General features: G+C 43.3%; 1 protein-coding gene across 2 annotated transcripts; it reads left to right on the forward strand.

Moving 5' to 3' along the window:
- Window positions 1–8,411: 8,411 nt before the first annotated feature.
- Window positions 8,412–22,948, forward strand: LOC123103358 (puromycin-sensitive aminopeptidase). 2 transcript variants are annotated; one of them, XM_044524915.1, is made up of 33 exons: window positions 8,412–8,601; window positions 10,297–10,380; window positions 10,518–10,565; window positions 10,805–10,945; window positions 15,970–16,045; window positions 16,236–16,315; window positions 16,846–16,959; window positions 17,048–17,122; window positions 17,304–17,411; window positions 17,488–17,700; window positions 17,814–17,875; window positions 17,985–18,012; window positions 18,087–18,173; window positions 18,294–18,319; window positions 18,565–18,628; window positions 18,709–18,789; window positions 18,912–18,959; window positions 19,062–19,080; window positions 19,221–19,225; window positions 19,342–19,353; window positions 19,433–19,489; window positions 19,755–19,864; window positions 19,930–20,010; window positions 20,220–20,403; window positions 20,781–20,929; window positions 21,018–21,156; window positions 21,235–21,381; window positions 21,631–21,712; window positions 21,799–21,974; window positions 22,090–22,200; window positions 22,273–22,389; window positions 22,485–22,556; window positions 22,650–22,948. In XM_044524915.1, the coding sequence occupies exons 1-33, from the start codon at window positions 8,431–8,433 to the stop codon at window positions 22,728–22,730; spliced, it is 3,048 nt and encodes a 1,015-aa protein (XP_044380850.1). In that variant the 5' UTR covers window positions 8,412–8,430; the 3' UTR covers window positions 22,731–22,948. The 2 variants fall into 2 exon arrangements, with proteins under 2 accessions (XP_044380850.1, XP_044380851.1); XM_044524916.1 differs by having other exon boundaries at window positions 16,239–16,315.
- Window positions 22,949–24,947: the final 1,999 nt, after the last annotated feature.

The raw sequence follows: 24,947 nt of genomic DNA on the forward strand, positions 1-24,947 counted from the left end.
AGATGATGTCCATATTCCTAAACTAAAATTGAATATTCCACCATTTGAGGGTAGATATGTTCCTGATATATATCTTACTTGGGAGTTAGAAACTGAACAACGTTTTACATGTTTACAATATCCCGAGGAGAGACGGGTTGCTGCTGCTGTTTGTGCTTTCACTAGTTTTGCATGTGTCTAGTGGTCTGAACATTGTAGATTATATCCTATTCCAACTACTTGGGCTGCTTTGAAAACCGCTATGCGTACGCGTTGGGTTCCACCATATTATCAACGTGAATTGCTTCAAAAATTGCAGCGTTTAAGACAAGGACAAAATTCTGTAGAAGAATATTATCAGGAATTACAAACTGGCATGCTTCGATGTGGTATTATTGAGGAAAATGAAGCTATGCTTGCACGTTTTCTGGGTGGATTAAATAGAGAGATTCAGACCATTCTAGACTATAAGGAGTATACTAATATCACTCGTTTATTCCATCTTGCTTGTAAAGCTGAACGTGAAGTGCAGGATCGACAAGCATTGGCACGAACTAACTTTTCTGCAGGCCAACCTTCCTCATGGACGCCGCATGCATCTTCTACTTCAACTGCACCAGCACCTCAATCAGGTGCCTCCTACAGCCGTGATACAAGAAAACAGGAACAACCACCATTATCTGCCAAGAGCGCACCTGCCGGGCCTGCACAGAGTTCTTCTTCTTCCAGGGCATCAACAGGGCACACAAGTGATATTATTTGTCGTCGTTGTAAGGGAGGAGGTCATTATGCAAGAGAATGCAAATCTCCGCGTGTGATGATTGCTACCGCGGATGGTGGATATGAGTCTGCTAGTGACTATGATGAGGAGACATTGGCTCTTATTACACGTGAAGAACATGGTGGAGATGATTCTGATCATGAGACGCAATACATGGCTCCTGAAGACGCTGACAGGTATGAATGTTTAGTTACTCAACGTGTTTTGAGTGTGCAGGTCACACAAGCTGAGCAAAATCAGAGGCACAATTTGTTCCATACCAAGGGAGTTGTGAAGGAACGTTCTGTGCGCGTCATAATAGACGGAGGGAGCTGCAGCAACTTGGCTAGCATGGAGATGGTGGAGAAGCTTTCTCTCACCACAAGACCACATCCACATCCTTACTACATCCAATGGTTCAACAACAGCGGCAAGGTTAAGGTAACACGTACTGTTCGTGTGCATTTTAGTATCTCTACATATGCTGATTATGTTGATTGTGATGTGGTACCTATGCAAGCATATTCCTTATTACTTGGTAGACCATGGCAATTTGATAAAAATTCTGTACACCATGGTAGAAACAATCACTATACTCTTGTTCATAAGGATAAAAATATTACTTTGCTTCCTATGACTCCTGATTCCATTTTGAAAGATGATATTAATAGAGCTAATAAAGCAAAACAGGAGAAGAATAAGAGTGAAAATCAGATTGTGGCAAAAGAATTTGAGCAACAAATGAAGCCTAATAATAAACCATCTAGTGTTGCTTCTGAAATTAAATTGAAAAGTGCATGTTTATTTGCCACCAAATCTGATATTGATGAGCTAGATTTCAGCAAATCTGTTTGCTATGCTTTTGTGTGCAAAGAGGCATTATTTTCATTCGAGGACGTGCCTTCCTCTTTGCCTCCTACTGTCACTAACATTTTGCAGGAGTTCGCTGACGTTTTTCCACGAGACGTGCCACCGGGATTACCGCCTATTCGAGGGATTGAGCATCAGATTGACTTAATTCCCGGTGCTTCACTGCCAAACCGTGCACCGTACCATACCAATCCAGAGGAGACGAAGGAGATTATGCGTCAAGTACAAGAGCTTCTCGACAAAGGTTATATACGCGAATCCCTTAGTCCTTGTGCTGTTCCTATTATTCTAGTGCCGAAAAAGGATGGTACATCACGTATGTGTGTTGATTGTAGAGGCATTAATAATATTACTATTCGTTATCGTCATCCTATTCCTAGGCTAGATGATATGCTTGATGAATTGAGTGGCTCTACAATATTCTCCAAAGTTGATTTGCGTAGTGGCTACCATCAAATTCGTATGAAATTGGGAGATGAATGGAAAACAGCATTTAAAACTAAGTTTGGATTATATGAGTGGTTAGTCATGCCTTTTGGGTTAACTAATGCACCTAGTACTTTCATGAGATTAATGAACGAAGTTTTACGTGCTTTCATTGGAAGATTTGTGGTAGTTTACTTTGATGACATATTGATTTATAGCAGATCTTTGGAAGAACATTTGGAACATTTATGTGTTGTTTTTATTGCTCTACGTGATGCACGTTTGTTTGGTAACCTTGGAAAGTGCACCTTTTGCACCGACCGAGTATCTTTTCTTGGCTATGTTGTTACTCCACAGGGAATTGAAGTTGATAAAGCCAAGATTGAAGCTATTGAGAGTTGGCCGCAGCCCAAAACGGTCACACAAGTGAGGAGTTTTCTTGGCCTCGCTGGATTCTATCGGCGTTTTGTGAGAGATTTCAGCACCATTGCTGCACCTCTCAATGAGCTTACAAAGAAAGATGTGCCTTTTCTTTGGGGTACTGCACAGGAAGAAGCCTTCACGGTATTGAAAGATAAGTTGACACATGCTCCTTTACTCCAACTTCCTGATTTTAATAAGACTTTTGAGCTTGAATGTGATGCTAGTGGAATTGGATTAGGAGGTGTGTTATTACAAGATGACAAACCTGTTGCATACTTTTCTGAAAAATTGAGTGGGCCTAGTCTGAATTATTCTACTTATGATAAAGAATTATATGCTCTTGTTCGGACTTTAGAAACATGGCAACATTATTTATGGCCCAAAGAATTTGTTATACATTCTGATCATGAATCTTTGAAACATATTAAAAGTCAAGCTAAACTGAATCATAGACATGCTAAATGGGTTGAATTCATTGAGACTTTCCCTTATGTCATTAAACACAAGAAGGGAAAAGAAAATGTTATTGCTGATGCATTGTCTCGTCGCTATACTATGCTTTCACAACTTGACTTCAAAATATTTGGTTTGGAGACCATCAAAGATCAATATGTGCATGATGCTGATTTTAAAGATGTAATGCAGAATTGTAAAGAAGGAAGAATGTGGAACAAGTTTGTTGTTAACGATGGATTTGTGTTTCGTGCTAACAAGCTATGCATTCCAGCTAGCTCCGTTCGTCTTTTGTTGTTGCAGGAGGCGCATGGAGGAGGATTAATGGGACACTTTGGCGTGAAGAAGACGGAGGACGTACTTGCTACACATTTCTTTTGGCCAAAGATGAGACGGGATGTTGAGCGTTTTATTACTCGCTGCACTACATGTCAAAAAGCTAAGTCACGACTCAATCCTCATGGTTTATATATGCCTTTGCCTGTACCTAGTGTTCCTTGGGAGGATATATCTATGGACTTTGTTTTAGGTTTACCTCGAACAAAGAAGGGGAGGGATAGCATATTTGTTGTCGTGGATAGATTCTCGAAAATGGCACACTTTATACCATGTCATAAAAGCGATGATGATGTTAATGTTGCTGATTTGTTCTTTCGTGAAATTATTCGCTTGCATGGTGTGCCAAATACTATTGTTTTAGATCGTGATACTAAATTTCTTAGCCACTTTTGGAGATGTTTATGGGCTAAGTTGGGGACTAAACTGCTTTTTAGTACTACTTGTCACCCCCAAACTGATGGACAAACTGAAGTAGTCAATAAAACGTTGTCTACTATGCTTAGGGCTGTTTTGAAGAATAATAAGAAAATGTGGGAGGAATGCTTGCCTCATATTGAATTTGCTTATAATCGTTCATTGCATTCTACTACTAAGATGTGCCCTTTTGAAGTTGTGTATGGTTTCCTACCTCGTGCACCTATTGATTTGTTGCCTCTTCCATCTTCGGAGAAGGTTAATTTTGATGCTAAACAACATGCTGAATTGATTTTAAAAATGCATGAGTTAACTAAGGAAAACATTGAGCGTATGAATGCTAAATATAAACTTGCTGGAGATAAGGGTAGAAAACATGTTGTGTTTGCGCCTGGAGATCTTGTTTGGTTACATTTGCGTAAGGATAGATTTCCTGATTTGCGCAAATCAAAGTTAATGCCACGTGCTGATGGTCCCTTTAAGGTGTTAGAGAAAATAAATGATAATGCATATAAACTTGAGCTGCCTGCAGATTTTGGGGTTAGTCCCACTTTTAACATTGCAGATTTGAAGCCTTATTTGGGTGAGGAAGATGAACTTCCGTCGAGGACGACTTCATTTCAAGAAGGGGAGGATGATGAGGACATCAATACAATTGTTACACCCACAGCCCCTGCTGCTATACATACTGGACCAATTACTAGAGCTCGTGCACGCCAACTAAATTACCAGGTACTTTCGTTTCTTGGTAATGATTCTAATGTTCATGAGAATATGATGCTGCCTAAATTGGATACATTTGTTTTGCTTACAAATGAAGGGCCTAGCTTGGAGAAGGATGAACATTGGAGCAAGAACAAGCATGGAGATGATGGCATGCGCAAGGGGAACAAGAACGGAGTTACAAGTGATGATTTCAGGACTTTTAAGCCACCATAATGGGTGCATGAAGCCTTGGACGAAATATACAAGATGCCACTTCATAAATTTCGTCCCGAGGCTATTTTAGGTGCTGCGTCACCTTATTATTGGGCCAGGCCCATGTAATTTCGAAATACATAAGTATAGGCTATTTTTAGAGTCCGTATGTGTGGGGAAACAAGAGATAGAGTTGATTTCGGACCCCTCCACCAAGGGCCACGAAATTCCCCCCCTCTTCCTCCATATATACAGCCCTTAGGGCATCGTTTAGACTTTGGGTTTTGTTTAGATTACAAGTTCGCCATAGCTGCAACTTCGCGTACTTCGTTTGTGTTCAACGACCAGACAAAGGCGTCACAGAACCCCACCTTGATCAATAAAGCTTTCATCTTATATTCGCAATATCCAGATTGCAATCTTAGTTTCTTGCTTGTTCTTCGTTTGCTCGCAGGAAACAGACCCTCGTGGTCAGGTTGATCGTGCTCCGGCGTGGTCAATAACCTCTCGGAGTTGGTTTAGCGATTGCTAAGGCGCGACGTCCTCGCACGTTCGTAGTCGGATCGTTAAAGTTGACTTCCACCAAAGCGATATCCATCATCTCATCGAAAGACGGGACACCTCCGCATCAATACAATTGTTACACCCACAGCCCCTGCTGCTATACATACTGGACCAATTACTAGAGCTCGTGCACGCCAACTAAATTACCAGGTACTTTCGTTTCTTGGTAATGATTCTAATGTTCATGAGAATATGATGCTGCCTAAATTGGATACATTTGTTTTGCTTACAAATGAAGGGCCTAGCTTGGAGAAGGATGAACATTGGAGCAAGAACAAGCATGGAGATGATGGCATGCGCAAGGGGAACAAGAACGGAGTTACAAGTGATGATTTCAGGACTTTGAAGCCACCATAATGGGTGCATGAAGCCTTGGACGAAATATACAAGATGCCACTTCATAAATTTCGTCCCGAGGCTATTTTAGGTGCTGCGTCACCTTATTATTGGGCCAGGTCCATGTAATTTCGAAATACATAAGTATAGGCTATTTTTAGAGTCCGTATGTGTGGGGAAACAAGAGATAAGGTTGATTTCGGACCCCTCCACCAAGGGCCACGAAATTCCCCCTCTTCCTCCATATATACAGCCCTTAGGGCATCGTTTAGACTTTGGGTTTTGTTTAGATTAAAAGTTCGCCATAGCTGCAACTTCGCGTACTTCGTTTGTGTTCAACGACCAGACAAAGGCGTCACAGAACCCCACCTTGATCAATAAAGCTTCCATCTTATATTCGCAATATCCAGATTGCAATCTCAGTTTCTTGCTTGTTCTTCGTTTGCTCGCAGGAAACAGACCCTCGTGGTCAGGTTGATCGTGCTCCGGCGTGGTCAATAACCTTTTGGAGTTGGTTTAGCGATTGCTAAGGCGCGACGTCCTCGCACGTTCGTAGTCGGATCGTCAAAGTCGACTGCCACCAAAGCGATATCCATCATCTCATCGAAAGACGGGACACCTTTGCCCCTATCAACAATGCCTTCCCCTTAGTCCCAAGCATGGTAATGTGTCGTGTAGTCGACGTTCACATGACACCACTAGAGAAAGAACAACATACACATCATCAAAATATTGAACGGATACCAACTTCACATGATTACTTATAACAAGACTTTTCACATGTCCTCAAGAACAAATGGAACTACTCACAAATCATATCCATGTTCATGATCAAAGCATAAAATTATATGATTAACAATCTGAACATATGATCTTCCACCAAATAAATCAACTAGCATCAACTGCAAGATGTAATCAACACTACTAGCAACCAACATGTACTAATATGAGGTTTTGAGACAAAGATTGAATATAAGAGATGAACTAGGGTTTGAGACGAGATGGTGCTGGTGAAAATGTTGATGAAGATTGGTACTCCCATAGTGAGAGGGTTGTTGGTGATGTCGATGGCTTCGATTTCCCCTCCCGGAGGAAAGTATCCCCGGTGGGACCGCTTCGCCGGAGAGCAAAAGTCCAGGTTCCAGCTCGAGACGATGGCGCTTCATCCCAAAAGTCATCTCTTGATTTTTTCTAGGGTAAATGGCTTCATATTGGCGAAGGAGGGCCACAGAGGCCTACTGATAGGCCCACAAGCTCACATGGCGCGCCCCAGGGGAGGGGCACGTCATCTGAGCTTGTGGATCACTGATGAGCAGGTGAGGCCCATTGTGGTGATTCTTCTTTTAGTATTTTTTATTTATTCCAAAATAAATCTCCGTAAATTTTTAGGTCATTTGGAGCTCCGGATAATAGTTATCTCTGTTCTAGCTCTCTTTAGGTCCAAAATTCCAGTTGCCGACAATTTTCTTCTCCATGCATATCTTGCATAATAAGAGAGACAAGACATTATAACTGCATCATAAAGTGATATATTGATCTAAACATTATAAATAACAGTAGGAAAACATGATGCAAAATGGACGTATCACGCTGCAGCGTGACGCACACACTCCTCCTTCTCCTTCTCCCGCCGCTCCTCCTCTTCCTCCCATGCCTAGTGGGAACGATGTTCCTCCTCCCCGCGCTCGGTCTGCATTCGGCGCTCGCCATTGGCCCGCTCCTCTGCCAGCACGATCTGCCTCCACCGTGGTACGCCGCCTCCTACTCCAACATTGCGCCCAGCCAGATGGCCGGCGCGTTCACCCACTCACGCAGGCCGCCAGTCCAGGCTTACTTCCCCGGCTCGGCCTCCGTGGGCTCCTCCTTGGGGGCGGCCGAGGCTGGTTCAGGCAGAGGCGACGACGACAGAGGGTAGTCACATTCCTCGACCGCCTACAACTGCAACGCCTCCTCCATGCCTGGCTAGCGCGCGTCCTCCTCACGCTGGGACTCCACTAGGGCGCACTGGAGCACCTCCTCCAGTGCGGTCTGGTATGCCACCTTCGCCGCCTCGTCCTCCTGTGCCACCAACGGGGGCAACGACATGTAGCCGTCCTCAAGCTGGACGGTGCCGTGGTGTCACACGTCATGCTCGGTGGCGAACCAGACTTCCCAGTTGGGGGAGTCTAGCGCTTACGCCGGGTCGCGACGCTGCTCTAGCATCAGGAGGGCATGATGCTTGCGCACCTCCTTCATGTGCGTGCAGCACACCGCCAGCACCGGGATGCGTTGAGGGTCAAGGTGCCAACCGTGGGGGAGGTTGACATCGTGCCACGACATCAGGATGTAGAGCCGATCCGTGGCCAGCGACCCCTCTCCCCACGCGACACCATCGCGAAGGCGTCCGACGACGGTGGCACGCGGGATGAGCCAGCGCCTGTGTCGAACATGCACTTGCCCTTGCCCTTGTTGAAGAAACCCATGGCGAACGCGCGGGGCTGGCTAGGCTAGGCTAGGGTTTTGCTGTCACCGGCGAGGGAGTAAGGATGGGCAGATGTGGACGGATGAAAGAAGTGGATGAGGCCGACTGTGGGCTCTGGAGGCTTCCAGACGCTGCCATGTGGGCCCAGGGTAGATGGACACATTGACTACGACCACGTGGGGTAGTTGGGCGGCCGTCACACGGGCCTAAGGCGGACACTGAACAGACACACGGCTCGTCCATTTAATATCCGTGTGAATGCAAGTCGGACGTAAATATGGACCAGAAATGCGTCTAGACGGACGACGAGCAGACGAATTTTTGATTTGCATCGGCAGGTTGGGCCGGCGTCCATCCATTTGCATGGGCGGGGGGCGGGCTCGTCCATTTTATATAATGCAAATCGAACGTAAATATGGACCGGAAATGCGTAGGGGACGAATTTTCGATTTGCATGGGCGGATTGGACCGGCGTCCATCCATTTGCATGGGCGGGTTGGGCCGGCGTCCATCCACCGTTTTTGTCCGTCCAGTTGCCCTTACCCCTCCAATTCGCTCTCTCTCTCTTTCTCTCCCCTCTACTTATCCCCATCGCCCGTATCCCCGGTTACTTGCTCCCTCTGGCTCCGAGGAACAGAACCCACAACCTGATCAGGAGGTACGGATCGTTTCTCCTCCATCGAGCTTCCGTCGATCTATCTCACTACCCGTGGTGTTTAATTTGAATCGACCGTGTGCAAGTAGCTTAGCGAGAGAGGAGACGGCGGCGCCCTGGTAAGTCCCCTCGCCGGCCGTCCTCCTGCTCCCGTACTCGGCAGATCCGTCCGCCCTGCCGGCCCTCCTCCTCCTCCCCTGCGGTTGCCCCCCTAGCCGGCCCTCCTCCTCCCCTGCTTGCTTCTCTTCTGCCCGTGGCCGCCATGGGCTTGCCCGAGCCGTCCGCCGCCGCTCATGCTCCTATTCCCGTCCTCCGGCGTACGTCTCCTGCTCCATCTTCCCTCCCGTGCTCCCTTGTCCCTCCTCCTCTGCTTGCGGGGTCCCAATCTCCTCTGGTCCATAGCCACCAGATCCAGTCGCCCCCTCTTCTTCCCCTGCCTCTACTCATCTTTCTTGTTCATATATACTCAAGTCTCATCCCCTGCCTCTCCTCATCCTCCCAGCAAGCAATTGCTTAGCATTGTAACAGTCCTTGTTTTTTTTTTTTGGAAAGTTTGCTAACCCTAGTTATATGTTGGTGCAGATCTTACTTTTCCTTGGGAATTTGAAAGACCTATTTAAACTACATGTGTTGTACTTTATTGGCGTATAAACTATTTTTTTTTATTTTTTGCGTCAATATTATATGATGTCCCCTTGGATTTCTAGAATATTTGATAAAACATTGCTACATAATCATCCAATTATAGTAACACATTATACAACTTCTGTTTTGATGCATATACTAATGTTGCTATGCATATGACATCCAAACATGATTACGTATTGAAACCTGAGTAGGATTCCGTGAGCCAATTCAATTAACACCCAAACAACCGAATTCGTATTCATGTCCATTACAGTTTCCTGTCTGAATTGGAATTGAAACCAATTCAATACGGAGGCCTTGAATACAGACATCCAAACACAGCATTAATGTTATGATATGGTTTGCTATAGGGTTAAGGTTGAACGCCAATTGAGTTCGAGTGTTGGGATTCGGAATGGCTCGTCGTCTCATTAGGCCCGCCGCGGCGTGCCAAGGTTGCGGTTTGGTTAAGGCTGGGTTTCTGGGCGTGGTCTCCCCTCTCCATGTGATTCCACTTTCCCTCAACTACTCACTCGTTTCCTTCCAGTGTTCTCCTGCAAATTGTAGCTAGTTTCCCTTCTAGAGTTTACAAACACCTAATGTTTCAATGTTGGAATTGCTACCGACAGTGTAATTTCAAGTTAAATTACTCCTTTTGTGCTGGTTTGATGGGATTCTTCATTTATTTGCGCATCTGACATAGACTTGTACTTCCTCTGTTTCAAAATAATTGAAGTTTAAGGTTTCTCCTAAGTCAAACTTCATTAAGTTCGGCCAAGTCTTCTATATAAAAGTATATCAACATCCACAACAGAAAATTTGCTCCATTAGATTCATTATGAAATATATTTCCATATTATGTAAATTTGATATTGTAGATCTTTGTATAGACTTGGTCAAACGTAAATAAGTTTGACTGAAGATAATCCTAGAACTTACTATTTTGGTTAGGAGGGAGTACTAGATTGGCAGAGCTCATATTTATGTATTGTGGGGCCGTTCTCTAGCATACTGCCATTGAGTGATCTACTGGGCCTTTCTTGACTACTTTCCTCCTTTTTTTTCTGCCAGTATCAAAGATTGCCTTACTCCTCTTCAAAGAGAGGTTCCCCAGGGAATAAGTACTCTGGCTGCCTCGCTAATCTAACAAAGGAGGTGCGGCCCCTCTTGTAATCTTGTGGTTTCATGATAATGATATATATTTATTGCACATTGTTACCCCCTTTCAGTTTTGGCCTTGTTGCATGCCTTTACTTTGTGTTGCTTATAGATTATGGTCTGCATTGTTGCAGGGTTCACACTGGACAGGAACAAGGTCCAATCCTTTGTTGTCGTTACATGTTAGTTTTATCTTCCATACATCATTACCATCCTTTGTTAAACATTGCGTATGTGTTTCCTCAATGTTGTGTTAATTGGGCTGGCAATAAAGTGTTGCGTTTTATGCAACTAAAAAGAATTTTATGAATTAAATAATATGTACTTTCTGGCAAGTGCGTCCAAATGGCACATTTCTTACTTAATTTCATGTGGCATACATGTATATTCCGTGTTCTTATTATTTTCTTTTGTATTTCAGAGTTCAAAGTTTGTCAGCAAGAGGACAGCTAGTTTGATTGCAACAGGGCCATCTCCTGCTGCAACTGAAGAACCAGAGATGGACCATCCAAAGGAGATATTCTTGAAAGACTACAAAAAACCTGACTACTTGTTTGACACGGTAACTCAGCTTTCTTTTTCAAGCATATACAGCGCACAGCTTTCAGTATATGCGTTTCCATTCTTGGATATTTTCAACTGCTATGGCATATGGGTTGTTTCTGTAGCAGTTCACAAATTTTACTAGGAAGAAATGCTGGTGTGTAGAGTTTATCTGGGTTTGCGGTGCACTATAGCGATGCAATTGCAGTGCTTGTGTGCTGGCTGCACCACCACCACAACAACAAAGCCTTTAGTCCCAAACAAGTTGGGGTAGGGTAGATGTGAGACCCATAAGATCTCGCAACTAACTCATGGTTCTGGCACATGGATAGCAATCTTCCACGCACCCCTGTCCATGGCTAGTTCTTAGTCGATACACCAGTCCTTCAGATCTCTCTTCGCGACTCCTCCCATGTCAAGTTTGGTCTACCCCAACCTCTCTTGACCTTATCGGCACGCTTTAGCTGTCCGCTATGCACTGACGCTTCTACATGCCTGCACTGAATATGCCCAAACCATCTCAGACGATGTTGGACAAGCTTCTCTTCAGTCAACGCTACCCTAGCTCTCTCGTATATCATCATTCCGGACTCGATCCTTCCTTGTGTGGCCACACATCCATCTCAACATGCGCATCTCTGCCACACCTAAGTGTCGAACATGTCGCCTTTTAGACGGCCAACACTCAGCGCCATCCAACATTGCGGGTCGAACCGCCGTCCATCTCAACATGCACATCTCCACCACACCTAACTATTGAACATGTCACCCTTTAGTCAGCCAACACTCAGCGTCATACAACATTGCGGGTCGAACCGCTGTCCTATAGAACTTGCCTTTTAGCTTTTGTGGCACTCTCTTGTCACAGAGATTGCCAGAAGCTTGGCGCCACTTCATCCATCCGGCTTTGATTCCATGGTTCACATCTTCATCGATATCCCCATCCTTCAGCAGCATAGACCCCAAATATCTAAATGTGTCCTTCTGAGGCACCACCTACCCATCAAGGTTAACCTCCTCCTCGTGCCTAGTAGTACTGAAACCGCACCTTGTGTACTCGGTTTTAGTTCTACTAAGTCTAAAACCTTTGGATTTCAAGGTTTCTCTCCATAGCTCTAACTTCTTATTGACCCCGTCCGACTATCATCGACTAGCACCACATCATTTGCGAAGGGCATACACCATGGTATATCTCCTTATATATCCGTTGTGACCTCATCCATCACCAGAGCAAAAAGATAAGGGCTCAAAGCTGACCCCTGGTGCAGTCGTATTTTAATCGGGAAGTCATCAATGTCGCCATCACTTGTTCAGACACTTGTCACAACATTATCATACATGTCCTTGATGAGGGTAATGTACTTTGCTGGGACTTTGTGTTTCTCCAAGGCCCACCACATGACATTCCGTGGTATCTTATCGTAGGCCTTCTCTAAGTCAATGAACACCATATGTAGGTCCTTTTGCTCAATGCATCTCTCCATGTGTTGTCGTACCAAGAAAATGGCTTCCATGGTCGACCTCCCAGGCATGAAACCAAAATGATTTTTGGTCACGCTTGTTATACTTTGATAGGGGCAAAGGTGTCCCATCTTTCGATGAGATGGTGGCTATCGTTTTTGGTGGAGTAGACTTTGACGATTCGACTAAGAACGCGCGAGGACGTCGCGCCTTAGCAATCGCTAAACCAACTTTGAGAGGTTATTAACCACGCCGGAGCACGATCAACCTGACCACGAAGGTCTATTTCTTGCGCGCATACGAAGAACAAGCAAGAAACTAAGATTGCAATCTGGATACTACGAATATAAGAGGAAAGCTTTGTTAAACAAATGGGGTTCTGTGATGTCTTTATCTGGTCGTTGAACACAAGCGAAGTATGCGAGTTGCAGCTATGGCGAACTTAATCTAAACAAAACCCAAAGTCTAAACGGCGGCTTACGGGCTGTATTTGTAGGGGGAAAGAGGGTGGATTTCGTCCCCCCTTGGCAAGGTGGGACTAAAACACCTCCTGAGTCGTTTCCCCTACAATACAGATTAAAAAAATAGCCTATAAGTAGTATTTCAAAATTAAGTGGGCCTGGCCCAAGAATAAGGTGGTGCAACACCTATATTAAGCTATGGACGAAATTTATGAAAAGACATCTTGTATATTTCGTCCATGTCCTTTTGCATCATCATGGTGGCTCCGAAGTGCTGAAAACTTCACCAGAAACTCTGTTCTTGCTCCCCTTGCACGCGCCATCTTCTCCATGCTTGATCATGCTCCAATGTTCATCGTTCTTGTCCATGCTTGGCCCTTCATTTATAAGCAAAACAAATGTATCCAATTTAGGCAGCATCATATTCTCATGAACATTAGAATCATTACCAAGAAACGGAAGTACCTGGTAATTTAATTGGCGTGCGCGAGCTCTAGTAATTGGTCCAGTATATGTAGCAGTAGGGGTGTGGGTGTAACTTTGTTAGTGATGTCCTCATAATGCTTAAGCGATGCTCAATGACTCTCTCCCATAGCTTCATTGTATGGCTCATCATCTTAGTTCCACGGTACTTAGTACAACTCTAAACATCCCCTTTTTTCTTGAAGATTGGTACTAATATACTTTGTCTCCATTATTCTTGCCCAAAAGATGAGGTTGACAAGCTTAGTTAGCCATACTATACCTATGTCTCCGAGGCCTCTCCACACCTCAATGGGGATACAATCAAGGACCATCACCTTGCCTCCTTTCATCATTTTTAAAGCCTTCTTGACCTCTGACTCCTGGATTGGCCACACAAAACGCCTGCTGGTATCATCAAAGGAGTCATCCAGTTCAATGGTAGAACTCTCATTCTCCCCATTGAACAACTTGTCGAAGTACTCCCGTCATCTATGCTTAATCTCCTCGTCCTTTACTAGGAGCTGGTCTGCTCCATACTTGATGCATTTGACTTGGTTAACATCCCTCGTCTTCCTCTCTCGGATCTTGGTTATCTTATAAATGTCCCTTTTGCCTTCCTTCATGTCTAACCGCTAGAAGAGGTCCTCATACGCCCGACCCCTTGCTTCACTCACAGCTCGCTTTGCGGCCTTCTTTGCCATCTTGTACTTTGCTAAGTTGTTTGCACTCTTATCTAGGTAGAGGCGTCTAAAACAATCTTTCTTCTCCTTAATAGCCTTTTGGACATCATCATTCCACTACCAGGTATCTTTAGCTTCTCTTTTAATGACCGTGGACACTCCAAACTCCTCTGAGGCCACCTTACGAATGCAAGTCACCATCTTCATCCACATATTGTTTGCATCGCCTCCTTCCTCCAAAGGGCCCTCCTTAATGACCCTCTCCTTGAATGCCTGAGCTCCCTCCCCCTTGAGCTTCCACCACTTCGTTCTAGCGACTTTGGCACGCTTATCCCGCTGGACATGAATCCGAAAGCGGAAGTCAGCCACCACCAGCTTATGCTGAGGGACAACACTCTCTCCAAGTATCACCCTACAATCTAGACACGCACGCCTGTCATCTCTTCTTGAGAGGATGAAATCAATCTAGCTAGAGTGCTGGCCACTACTAAAAGTCACTAATGTGATTCTCTCTTTTGAAAGAGGGGTGTTAGCTATGATCATGTCGTAGACTAGAGCAAAGCTTAAGACATCTTCTTCTCCTTGATTCCTAATGCCATAACCAAAGCCTCTATGCACCCCTTCAAAACCTGTGTTAGATGTATCCACGTGGCCATTGAGGTCTCCTATGAAGAGCTTCTCGCTAATCGGTACACTCTTAACCAGAACTCCCTCTTGGTGTTCTCATTGTGGCCTACTTGCGAGGCATGCGCGCTGATAACATTGAGAACTAAGGCCCTGTTTGGATCTCCACCGGCTTCCTGAAATAGCTGGCTTCCCTGCTTCTAGCTGGCTTCTAGCTTCTCGGTGGAGCATCGACTCGTTCGGCTGTACGTGCTCAATTCCTCACGTACGCATGGACTGGTAGCCTAGGAAATCAGGCTAAAGCCTGTTCGGCCGTGGTTTGGGCCAGTCATATTGGCCCAGTTCGGTGGAGGAAGCAGGTTCTAGCGACCGAAACGGTACGTGAGGCTCACTTTGGAAGGGTAGTGGAATGTAATTTCAATCAACTCCTGCCTTCCATGTGTCGAGGGCCAGCTTGAAGCGATCGAAATGGTACGCAAGGTTCACTTTGGAAGGGCATTCCCATGTAATTTTGACCAACTCCCGCTTCTCTATTTCGCGAAGCTGGTCTGGCGCTGCTCCTCATCTCTGTCAAAATTGCACTACGTATTCTCTGTCTACACGGAGCCGGCTCCTCGGAGCAGAGTGTTCGGCTGGCTTCTCGGAGCAAGTTTAGGAAGCCATCTTCTAGAGAGCTTCCAAATGGAGCCTAAGTCCCCAACTACCAGCTTGACCAGGATAATCCGCCCCCCATGTCTTTTGACGTCTACCACTCCATACTTGAGGCTCTTGTTGAGTGAGACGCCTACTCCATTTCTGTTTGCAGCCGCCCCCTTGTACCACTACTTGAAGCTGGAATCCTCCACCTCCTTTGCCTTTTGTCCCCTCCATTTGGTTTCTTGGACGCAAAGAATATCCACACCTCCCAGCTGTATCAACTAGCTCCTGAAACCTACCTGTCAGGGATCCTATGTTCCAGCTACCTAAGCAGATCCTCCTAGGCTCGGCTAGCTTCCTTACCCTTCACACTCGTCGAGTCAAATGCGAAGACCCTTTCTCATTTTCCAGTACAACGGGGTGTCGATGTGGCGCGTCGCTGAAAGGGTTACGCCCCAACAAAAATCTTCTAGGTTTCATCACCATAAGAGTGGCTGAGTTTTCACGTTGTCTCTCCAAGCCTATCACAACCCTCCTCCTTTACCCGGGCTTGGGACCAGCTATGTTGAGACAACATAAGCGGAGTTGTGTGCTGGCTGCATGATAAAATAAATTCAAGTCAAAATTATACTTCCCCTGTAAATTAGCCATAGATTTTGCTATTTTCTATCTGTACAGTACTTCTAACTTCTTACTGTTACAAAATTATTCTGCAGGTGGATTTAGAATTTCAACTTGGTGATGAAAAGACCATGGTTACTTCTAAAATAGCTGTATCTCCAGGCAATGAAGGTGAAGATTCATCCTGGGAGCTGTACTTTAGTTAGAGAATCATAGCAGTGTTGTACCTTTTGAAACATGTCATTAGTTTTCTAGTTAGATGCTTCAGGACTTTCTTGTATATTTGTTTGTTCATCTATTATTTTTCTCAGTTTGAGACATTCAAAATGAGGTTCTGGACCTCATCACAAACTCTTTGTAGCAGGCACCTCATCTCCACTCGCTCTTCATGGATGTGATCTGAAGCTGTTATCAATCAAAATCAACGGCACAGAGCTGAAGGTACTTCATGTGATCTACTTTTGCCATGTAGCATGATGTCGCGTGTGCATGTGCTCACATGATCCACATAAGTTCATGATTTTGAGAAATAAGTTGGGAATAAGGTGAAATTATTCTAGGGTGGTCGAAACCTTTGTTCACGGTTAAATATTAGACGCAGTTTACACGCAATGTTCTTATTTGGAACAGAAGTAGTTGGACAAAGCACATGCATGTACATGACAGACAGAGAAAGAAGCCCATCTATTAGCTGTAGTAGATTTTATCAGTGGCCAAGAGAATAAGCAGTCCCACTGGGCATTCATACTGCATTCTTCAGGCTATACTTTCCACCTAGGTATTACATGTACACCTGTAATTGCGACTCCACACTGAGTAGTAGCAAACATCTGTTTTTATCCCAATATCTGTGTGTCTAATTATTTGAAGCCCAGTGTGGTTCATAAGTGTATTCATGCAGAAGTTCCTGCATCTTTTGGATGTAATGTAAGTGTGCTAATTATCTGACTTGTGTATACTCTGAACACTAGAGTGACAAGTATACAGTTGATCCACGCCATCTGACGATTTTGACACCACCTGCTGGTGTATTCAACATGGAAATTGTTACGGAGATTTATCCTCAGCTCAACACATCTTTGGAGGTACAAACCACTGGGAGGGGCACAAACTTTATTACTTCTTGGAATTAAGATCTCTTGTATTCTGTTCTGATTTGTTATAAGCTTACAGGGTCTGTACAGGTCGACTGGTAATTTTTGCACCCAATGTGAAGCAGAAGGATTCCGGAAAATTACCTACTTTCAGGTAGGTTTGCCATTTTGGAAATTATGCTCAATAGATAACCGTGATGATTTTCTCTGTTGTAGGAGTATGCATATGCATGAAACTAATCAATCTCGTTTTTCTGTCCATCAAAGATTATGTTTTACCTTTTTTTTCTGGTGATGAGATGACTTACATTTGCAAATATTAAATGCTATCACAGGATCGCCCGGACGTGATGGCAAAATATACTTGTCGTATTGAAGGTGATAAAACTCTGTATCCGGTGTTGTTGTCTAACGGCAATCTTATCGAACAGGGTGATCTTGAGGTACACTGCTTTCATGTGCAATTGTCAGAGCGACCACACCGATGTGCTCAACCACATGCTTTTTTTTGAACTATAGGGTGGAAAGCATTACGCACTATGGGAGGACCCATTCAAGAAACCATGCTACTTGTTTGCGCTAGTTGCTGGTCAGTTGGAGTGCCGGGAGGACTCATTTGTTACATGTTCTGGCCGCAAAGTTACACTTCGAATTTGGACTCCTGCTCAAGATTTGCCAAAAACATCACATGCTATGTATTCTCTTAAAGAAGCTATGAAATGGGATGAGGAGGTTGGTCTACTAGACTGATTTGTCTTGGTTATTTTGCTACAATTATTTAGCAGAATAAGTGACATAATTACTAATCAGATAATTAATCTAATTCCACCTCTGTGTTGTTCCAGGTTTTTGGTCTTGAATATGATCTTGATTTGTTCAACATTGTTGTTGTTCCTGATTTCAATATGTAAGTTTGTTTCCTATTTGCATCGGCACTCTGCCCAAAAATGGTGGTATTATGATTTTTTTTAATGGCATTGCCTTGCCCTGATAAAACAACTTTGTATTATTCGCAGGGGAGCAATGGAAAACAAGAGCTTGAACGTAAGAATTTGCCTCTGCTTAGAAAATATATTTGCAGACAAAAATTTGATGATGTTCTGTTTATCAACGAACAGGTATTTCAATCTAGACTTGTGCTAGCATCACCAGAAGCTGCCACTGATGGTGATTATGCTGCAATTTTGGGTGTCATTGGACATGAGGTATATCACATAGAAGTTTCAGTTTTTCTTTTCCAATATGTATTTGTTATGGCCACATAATTTTGATATTTTTATTGAATTTGGTTATACTTCTGATCTTGGCTGCATGTATTTCTGCAGTATTTCCACAACTGGACTGGGAATAGGTAGTTATCTCAACAACACACCATACTGGATGTATCTTTTATTGTTTTTGCTTTCTTAGAAGATAAATGGTCTGGTTGGCCTGTTGCTGATCGCATCTTTACTAGGGTTTTCAGCTATTCCACTTTGAAACATTTTGAACCTTGCAAGGGAAAGCATATTGAAGCAACTATGTTTTTTCCTGATGCGGCCATATGCATGATTAGTCTAGACTGGAAATAATCTCTTTGTGCCTATCTAATTGCAGAGTGACTTGCCGTGATTGGTTCCAACTAACATTGAAGGAAGGACTAACTGTCTTCAGGGATCAGGTATTCATGCAGTAGATCATAATGTTATGTAATGTAAATTTGCTTTTATTTTTTCTAAACTAATTAAGGATGTTGTGCAGGAATTCTCATCAGATCTTGGCTGTCGCACAGTAAAGCGCATAGCTGATGTCTCTAAACTTAGATCCTATCAATTCCCTCAGGTTCTTTACATGTGCATTCTGTGTTACTACATTTCTCATTAGTCTGATGTAGATCCTGCAATGAACTTCCAGCCACAAGGTTTCTTCTGTTCTTTAATCATTGCTTATTCCTTGATATCCAGGATGCTGGGCCTATGGCACATCCTATTCGCCCCCTTTCATATATCAAGGTAATCATACTTAAGTCTCAGTTGTTTGATTTTAATTACTGCTAAACGTACAAGTACCATAAATATCTGTGGTATAATTATTTTTTTGAATTTGATTTCCAGATGGACAACTTCTATACCGGTCAGTTGCTTTTTCTGAAATATTATGCACTTAATAGGGTGTACAACAATGTTAACTAATTACTTCCAATCCCTGATAAAACCCTGAAACTTTTCTGATGAACATTCTTTGGTGACCTTGAATGTGGATGACATGGTCAGTCACGGTATGCTTTTTCCCTGTTCTGTTTTGTATTAGCTAAGCTTTGCAATGGAAATCTTCTGACATTCTCTTTTGCTGCTTTTTACCTCATCATCTGATGGTTATGGAATCTCCGCACAGGTTTACGAAAAGGTATTGGGTTTAGCTTGTCATCTCATGTGACTTAGACAATAACCGTAGGATGTAACAAATGGATATGCACTTCTTGTAGGGTGCTGAAGTCGTCAGGATGTACAAGACAATGTTTGGAGCTTCAGGGTTTCGAAAGGTAAAAGTCAAGTGTGGTAACTGTGTTTTGATCATGTCCTTCTTTTACACAATTGTACTGTTTCTTAATTATGAAAAATCAGTGGGCACTCAATTATTTCCTACTCTTCTATTTTGGCCAAAAAGGAGGCACCTAATATGCAGGACATATCTGTGATGTGAATCTGCTACATATTATGCATGCCATGGGGTGTCTCTCCTCTTCAGCTGTTGAATATTTGTTATATATTCATGCGGCTTATTTACCAGATCGTCTTCTGTTGCAGGGCATGGATCTTTACTTCCAAAGGCATGATGGACAAGCCGTGACTTGTGAAGACTTTTACGCAGCCATGTGTGATGCAAATAATGCACACTTGCCGAACTTTTTACAATGGTAATACATGTCAATCATTTTACCTGTTGCATGCACGATCTGATTTCGAAAGATCCATCCAATAGGTACTCTCAAGCAGGTACACCTACTGTAAAGGTAACTTCATCATATGATGAAGGTTCCCAGGCATTCTCTTTGAAATTAAGGTAAGCTTTCACATTCTCCATTTCTTATCTACCTCTACCAAACTTGATAAAATAATCTACGTTGAGATTATTCTTCCATTTTACTCTATTTCCGTTTTCCTTCCGTCAATTCTAACAGAACAGTAATTTTGTGTGCCCTGTTATTCAGCTCTTTGTAGCTTATTTTTGGGAGGGTTGCTAAATTCATCTTCCTTTTTTTAATCTTTTAGTCAAGAAGTGCCCCCTACCCCTGGCCAACCGATGAAAGAGCCAATGTTCATACCTGTTGCTGTTGGACTTGTTGATTCGACCGGAAAAGATATGCCCCTGACTTCCATCTACAGTGACGGAAGGGTCCAAACACTCTCTAATGATGGTCATCCAATCTTCACCACAGTGCTTCAGTTTAAGAAGGTACACAATTATTAGTCTTCCTGCAAAAAGGTTCTCTTAAACGCCAATGGCAAGCCTTTTTTCTTTTTGAACAAGCAAAGCTGTAACTTGGTCTGTGCTTGTAACTACCATCTATAGTAGCATCCCGTGCAGTTCAGCTGCAGTATTCTCCATTCTTCATTCAGTCTTGTATCTTCTGCATTAGTCTTCTGTACATTCGAAAGTCATTTTTGCTGGATCTTAATGTCTGTAGGAATTCAGATTTGAACAAAAATCAAGTAATTTATCTTTCATCAGCTTATCAGCCTTCTCTATATGTGCAATAGATATTCAATTGTTTATTCACATTCTTGTCTGATTTTTAAAGTCGCTGAATGAGATATGCTTTGATCTTTCAGAAGGAGGAAGAGTTTATATTCAATAATGTGCCTGAGAGACCAGTTCCTTCCTTGTTGAGGGGATACAGTGCTCCCATCCGTCTTGATTCTGATCTGACTGAGAGTGACTTATATTTCTTACTTGCCAATGATTCAGATGAATTTAACAGGTTTCTTCTTGTTTACTTGTTAAATATTTCAATGTGGAGTTGAATATAACAATGCAGAGTTGAATATAACAATTCTTGTATTCCATAGATGGGAAGCAGGTCAAATATTGGCACGCAAATTGATGTTCAGTCTTGTGGCTGACTTCCAACAACAGAAAACACTGGCCCTAAATACAAAATTTGTTGATGGACTTAGAGCAATCCTGCGAAGCACAAGCTTGGATAAAGTAATTATTGTTCTGCCCCAGTTGTGATTTATGACTGCAAAATTTATAGTTATAAAGGGCTAATCTGAGTTCCTACAGGAATTCATTGCAAAAGCAATAACTCTGCCTGGTCAAGGTGAGATTATGGATATGATGTCAATTGCAGATCCCGATGCAGTTCATGCTGTCCGGACCTTTATTAAGAAAGAACTCGCCTTTCAACTCAAGGACGATCTTCTCGCAGCTGTAAGTGACATCAGGCAACATTTTAAAGTTGTCTGAAATTTGTGGCAATGTGCTCTATTTTAGTAACTGGTTTTTAGGCAATATTGAGTGAAGATCTAGACTATACTATTCAGTAAATCACTATGAGTGGGGGGTCATTATTTGGGCATTTGATAACAAACCAGTGAAGTGGTTTTAATCTTGTTTTTGTTACTAGCCAGTAGGCTGTTGCAATTCTGTCCTCATTCCCTCATTATTTGTTCGTCATAGGTAACAAGCAACAGAAGCTCTGAAGCTTATGCATTTAACCATGATAGCGTGGCTCGCCGTGCGTTGAAAAATACATGTCTTGGTATGTTCTTATTTTTGTAAGTTCTGCTCCAAAATGGGAAGGTTTCAGGCAGCGTATCTTAATATATTCCTGGGTGATGTTTGCAGCTTATCTTGCATCCCTGAATGAGCCAGATGTCACTGAACTTGCATTAAATGAATACAAGTCTGCTACTAACATGACCGAGCAGTTTGCTGCATTAGCAGCATTGTCTCAAAATCCAGGTCAAGTCCGTGAGGATGCCCTTTTGGACTTCTATAACAAATGGCAGCAAGATTATTTGGTAAGATAGTTACTGCATGTACATAATTAATTCTTGCAAAATTATTTTATTGTACCACCTAAGTGAAGAGTAATTTCTGTTACATGGGAGCTTATACTTGCTTGTGTTCCAATAGGTTGTAAGCAAGTGGTTTGCTCTTCAAGCTACCTCGGACATTCCTGGAAATGTAGCCAATGTTCAAAAGTTACTGGCTCATCCTGCTTTTGACATGCGGAATCCGAACAAGGTACATGGTGTTAGCTGGACGTTTTTGGCATTTAAATTGGTCTAGAGTTTTGAAGATTTGCTTCTGGCTTAGGTATACTCTTTAATTGGAGGATTTTGTGGGTCACCTGTGAGTTTTCATGCGAAAGATGGTTCTGGCTACAAGTTCTTGGGTGAAGTTGTCTTACAGCTCGACAAAATAAATCCTCAGGTTTCCTTAACTGTAATTGCTAAATGAATAAACACCTTGCTTCCATTTTGTGTTTCAACTGGTTTTGATTACATTTGTTACATTAAACAATGTAGGTGGCATCCCGCATGGTTTCAGCGTTCTCTCGATGGAGGAGATATGATGAGACCAGACAAGCTCTTGCTAAGGTCTGTCTAAAAGTCCTAACTCTCTGCATTTAAATCGCAATGGGTTGCTTGTATTGCATAAACAGGTACTCTAAACGCTACTTTCTTCTACAGGCCCAGCTGGAGATGATCATCTCAGCCAATGGACTCTCTGAAAATGTCTATGAGATAGCTTTGAAAAGTTTGGCAGCTTAGTTTCCTGATGCAAAGAAACAATTTGACTCTGCCAGTCTTTCGACACAGAAAGTGTACTTAACTGAATATATTCTACTACTGTATCTGGCATAAGTAAAATAACAGGCTACTGTAGTGGCAATACATTTGAATTCTGGCATTATTGTTGTAATGTGGTGTTGAATCATGTTTTCCTGAAAGACGGTGCCACCGGTTAATACTCAGGGCACTTTTGAGTACATGAGCCACATGTCAAAATCAGTGGCAAATCATATGGAGCCAAATGGATGAAGTCAACGTCATGCCTATTTTGAAATTTTAAAATGTATTACTACCTCCATTAGGGAATACCTAACATGGTTTTAGTTCAAAGTGGAGGGAGTACTTTCAAACCAACCAGCGAAAAAAATAATCTGCTTTCACTATGTGGACTTCTTTGAAACTAGTTCTCGTATGGGCATGTTATTTTTGAAAATCAACTTTATGGTAGCAATGTGCTTTTCTAGCACAGATCGGTTTTCTATCACAACAAAAGCCAATGATTTGTTTTACATTATTTGACGGAGAAAAACATATTCCTGAAAAATTGTTGCTTGCATATCATTCAAGCAATATTTTGCTTATATGTTACCTTTGGCCACGCTAATTTGTGTTTTGAAAGATACACGGCTGAAGTTTTAAAGTACTATAATAACATTTTTAATTGTGGAACTTGCTTTTTCATATATATCAATTGAAATATGTCCACTTTGATTCTAACTTTGAAGGCCGTGTGATGAGAAACATATATATACACACAAAAATATAGCATCATTAGGATTTAGTTTTACCTAAAAAAAAGCAACTTATTGGTATGTGCTACAAAAAGCAAGTTCGTACCATAAACTTGCTTTTCTAGTGTAAAATTGTGTTTTGAAAATATTTATTGAAACATGCTCATATGGGATCTAATTTTGAAGAACTCATTTCCAGATAATGAAGGCGGATTTTGATTTGACCGGTGAGCTTGAAAGTAATACATTTTTGAAATATCAGGATAGGTTTGCATGGCGCTGACATAATCTACTTTGTGTATACGTGGCATATTTTTTAGTATGTTGCTTGAGTGCAGATGTGTGCCCCTGTACTTGCGGGCGCTATGCAACCTATAAAGGATGCTAGGCTATCCGTCATTTCTGGAGCAACCGGGTGTGCTGCGCTCGTTGGATCGAACGATCTATTTACTGTTGCTGCGTTTTGGCTGCTTGCAGCTGGTTCACCGTTGGTTTTCTTCCACATTCTTAGCTGCTTCACAGGTGGATGACAAATGGGGCTCGCTATGTGTGGGGTCAAGAGAACAGGATGGTTTTTCTTTAGTTGTGCGTGAGAAAAGTATACAACCTTAGACGGACGAGTAGTACAAGAAAAAGGCGACGCGGCTTTCTCCTCTAGCTTCTCGTTTCCTCTTCCCACCCAATCGCTTGCCGTCATCAAGGCCTCCTCCACCCCGCTGCTCATCTCCACCTCCCGCGTGCCCTCTCGGTAGCGGCCACATCCGCTGCGGTGCATCCCCTCTCGGCCGCCACCTCTCCTCATCTCCTCGTTTCCTCCCAGGTTCCCGATCTGGAGCGAGAGAGGCAGACCGGCAACAAGCGCCGGCACCGCCGTGGGATGATGGAGGCCGACACCTCGCCTCACCTCCTCCCGTGTTCCGGTGGGGCCACCGAGGACGAGGGGAGCAACAACCATAGCAGGTGTGGTGCCGACGAACGCGAGCAGCAGCAGCAGGCGGTAGTGCTGGCGCAGTAGTGCCGGCGAACGCGAGCAGCAGCAGGCGGTAGTGCTGGCGCAGTAGTGCCGGCGAATGCGACCAGCCACAGCCGCAACAAGCGGCAATGCTGGCGAAGTGGTGGTCCACGGTGCCATCGTCGTTGTCCTCAGCAGAAGGTCAAGCCAAGATGATCGAACGACGCCACAACGGAACCGACCATAAATCCCGGACCCGAGTCTCATCCTTCCTCCATTCTCATCCTTCCCATGATCAAAGCAAAGCAATAAAATGGTTAGCCAAAAATTATTCTTGGCTGTGCAGATACCAAAAAAGGGGAGATCTTTAGGTCAATGAAGGGAATACCAAAAACTGTGCTTACAGAAGAGTGTGTAGTTCTCGTTTTAAGTTCACAAATATTGCAGTCTGTTAAAAAATTAAGCTGAATTTTCCAGCCAGCGTTGCATGCGCGTAGAGAAAATGCAAATTTC

Source organism: Triticum aestivum, chromosome 5A (genome assembly GCF_018294505.1).
Source record: "Triticum aestivum cultivar Chinese Spring chromosome 5A, IWGSC CS RefSeq v2.1, whole genome shotgun sequence".
Classification (NCBI taxonomy): Eukaryota; Viridiplantae; Streptophyta; class Magnoliopsida; order Poales; family Poaceae; genus Triticum; species Triticum aestivum.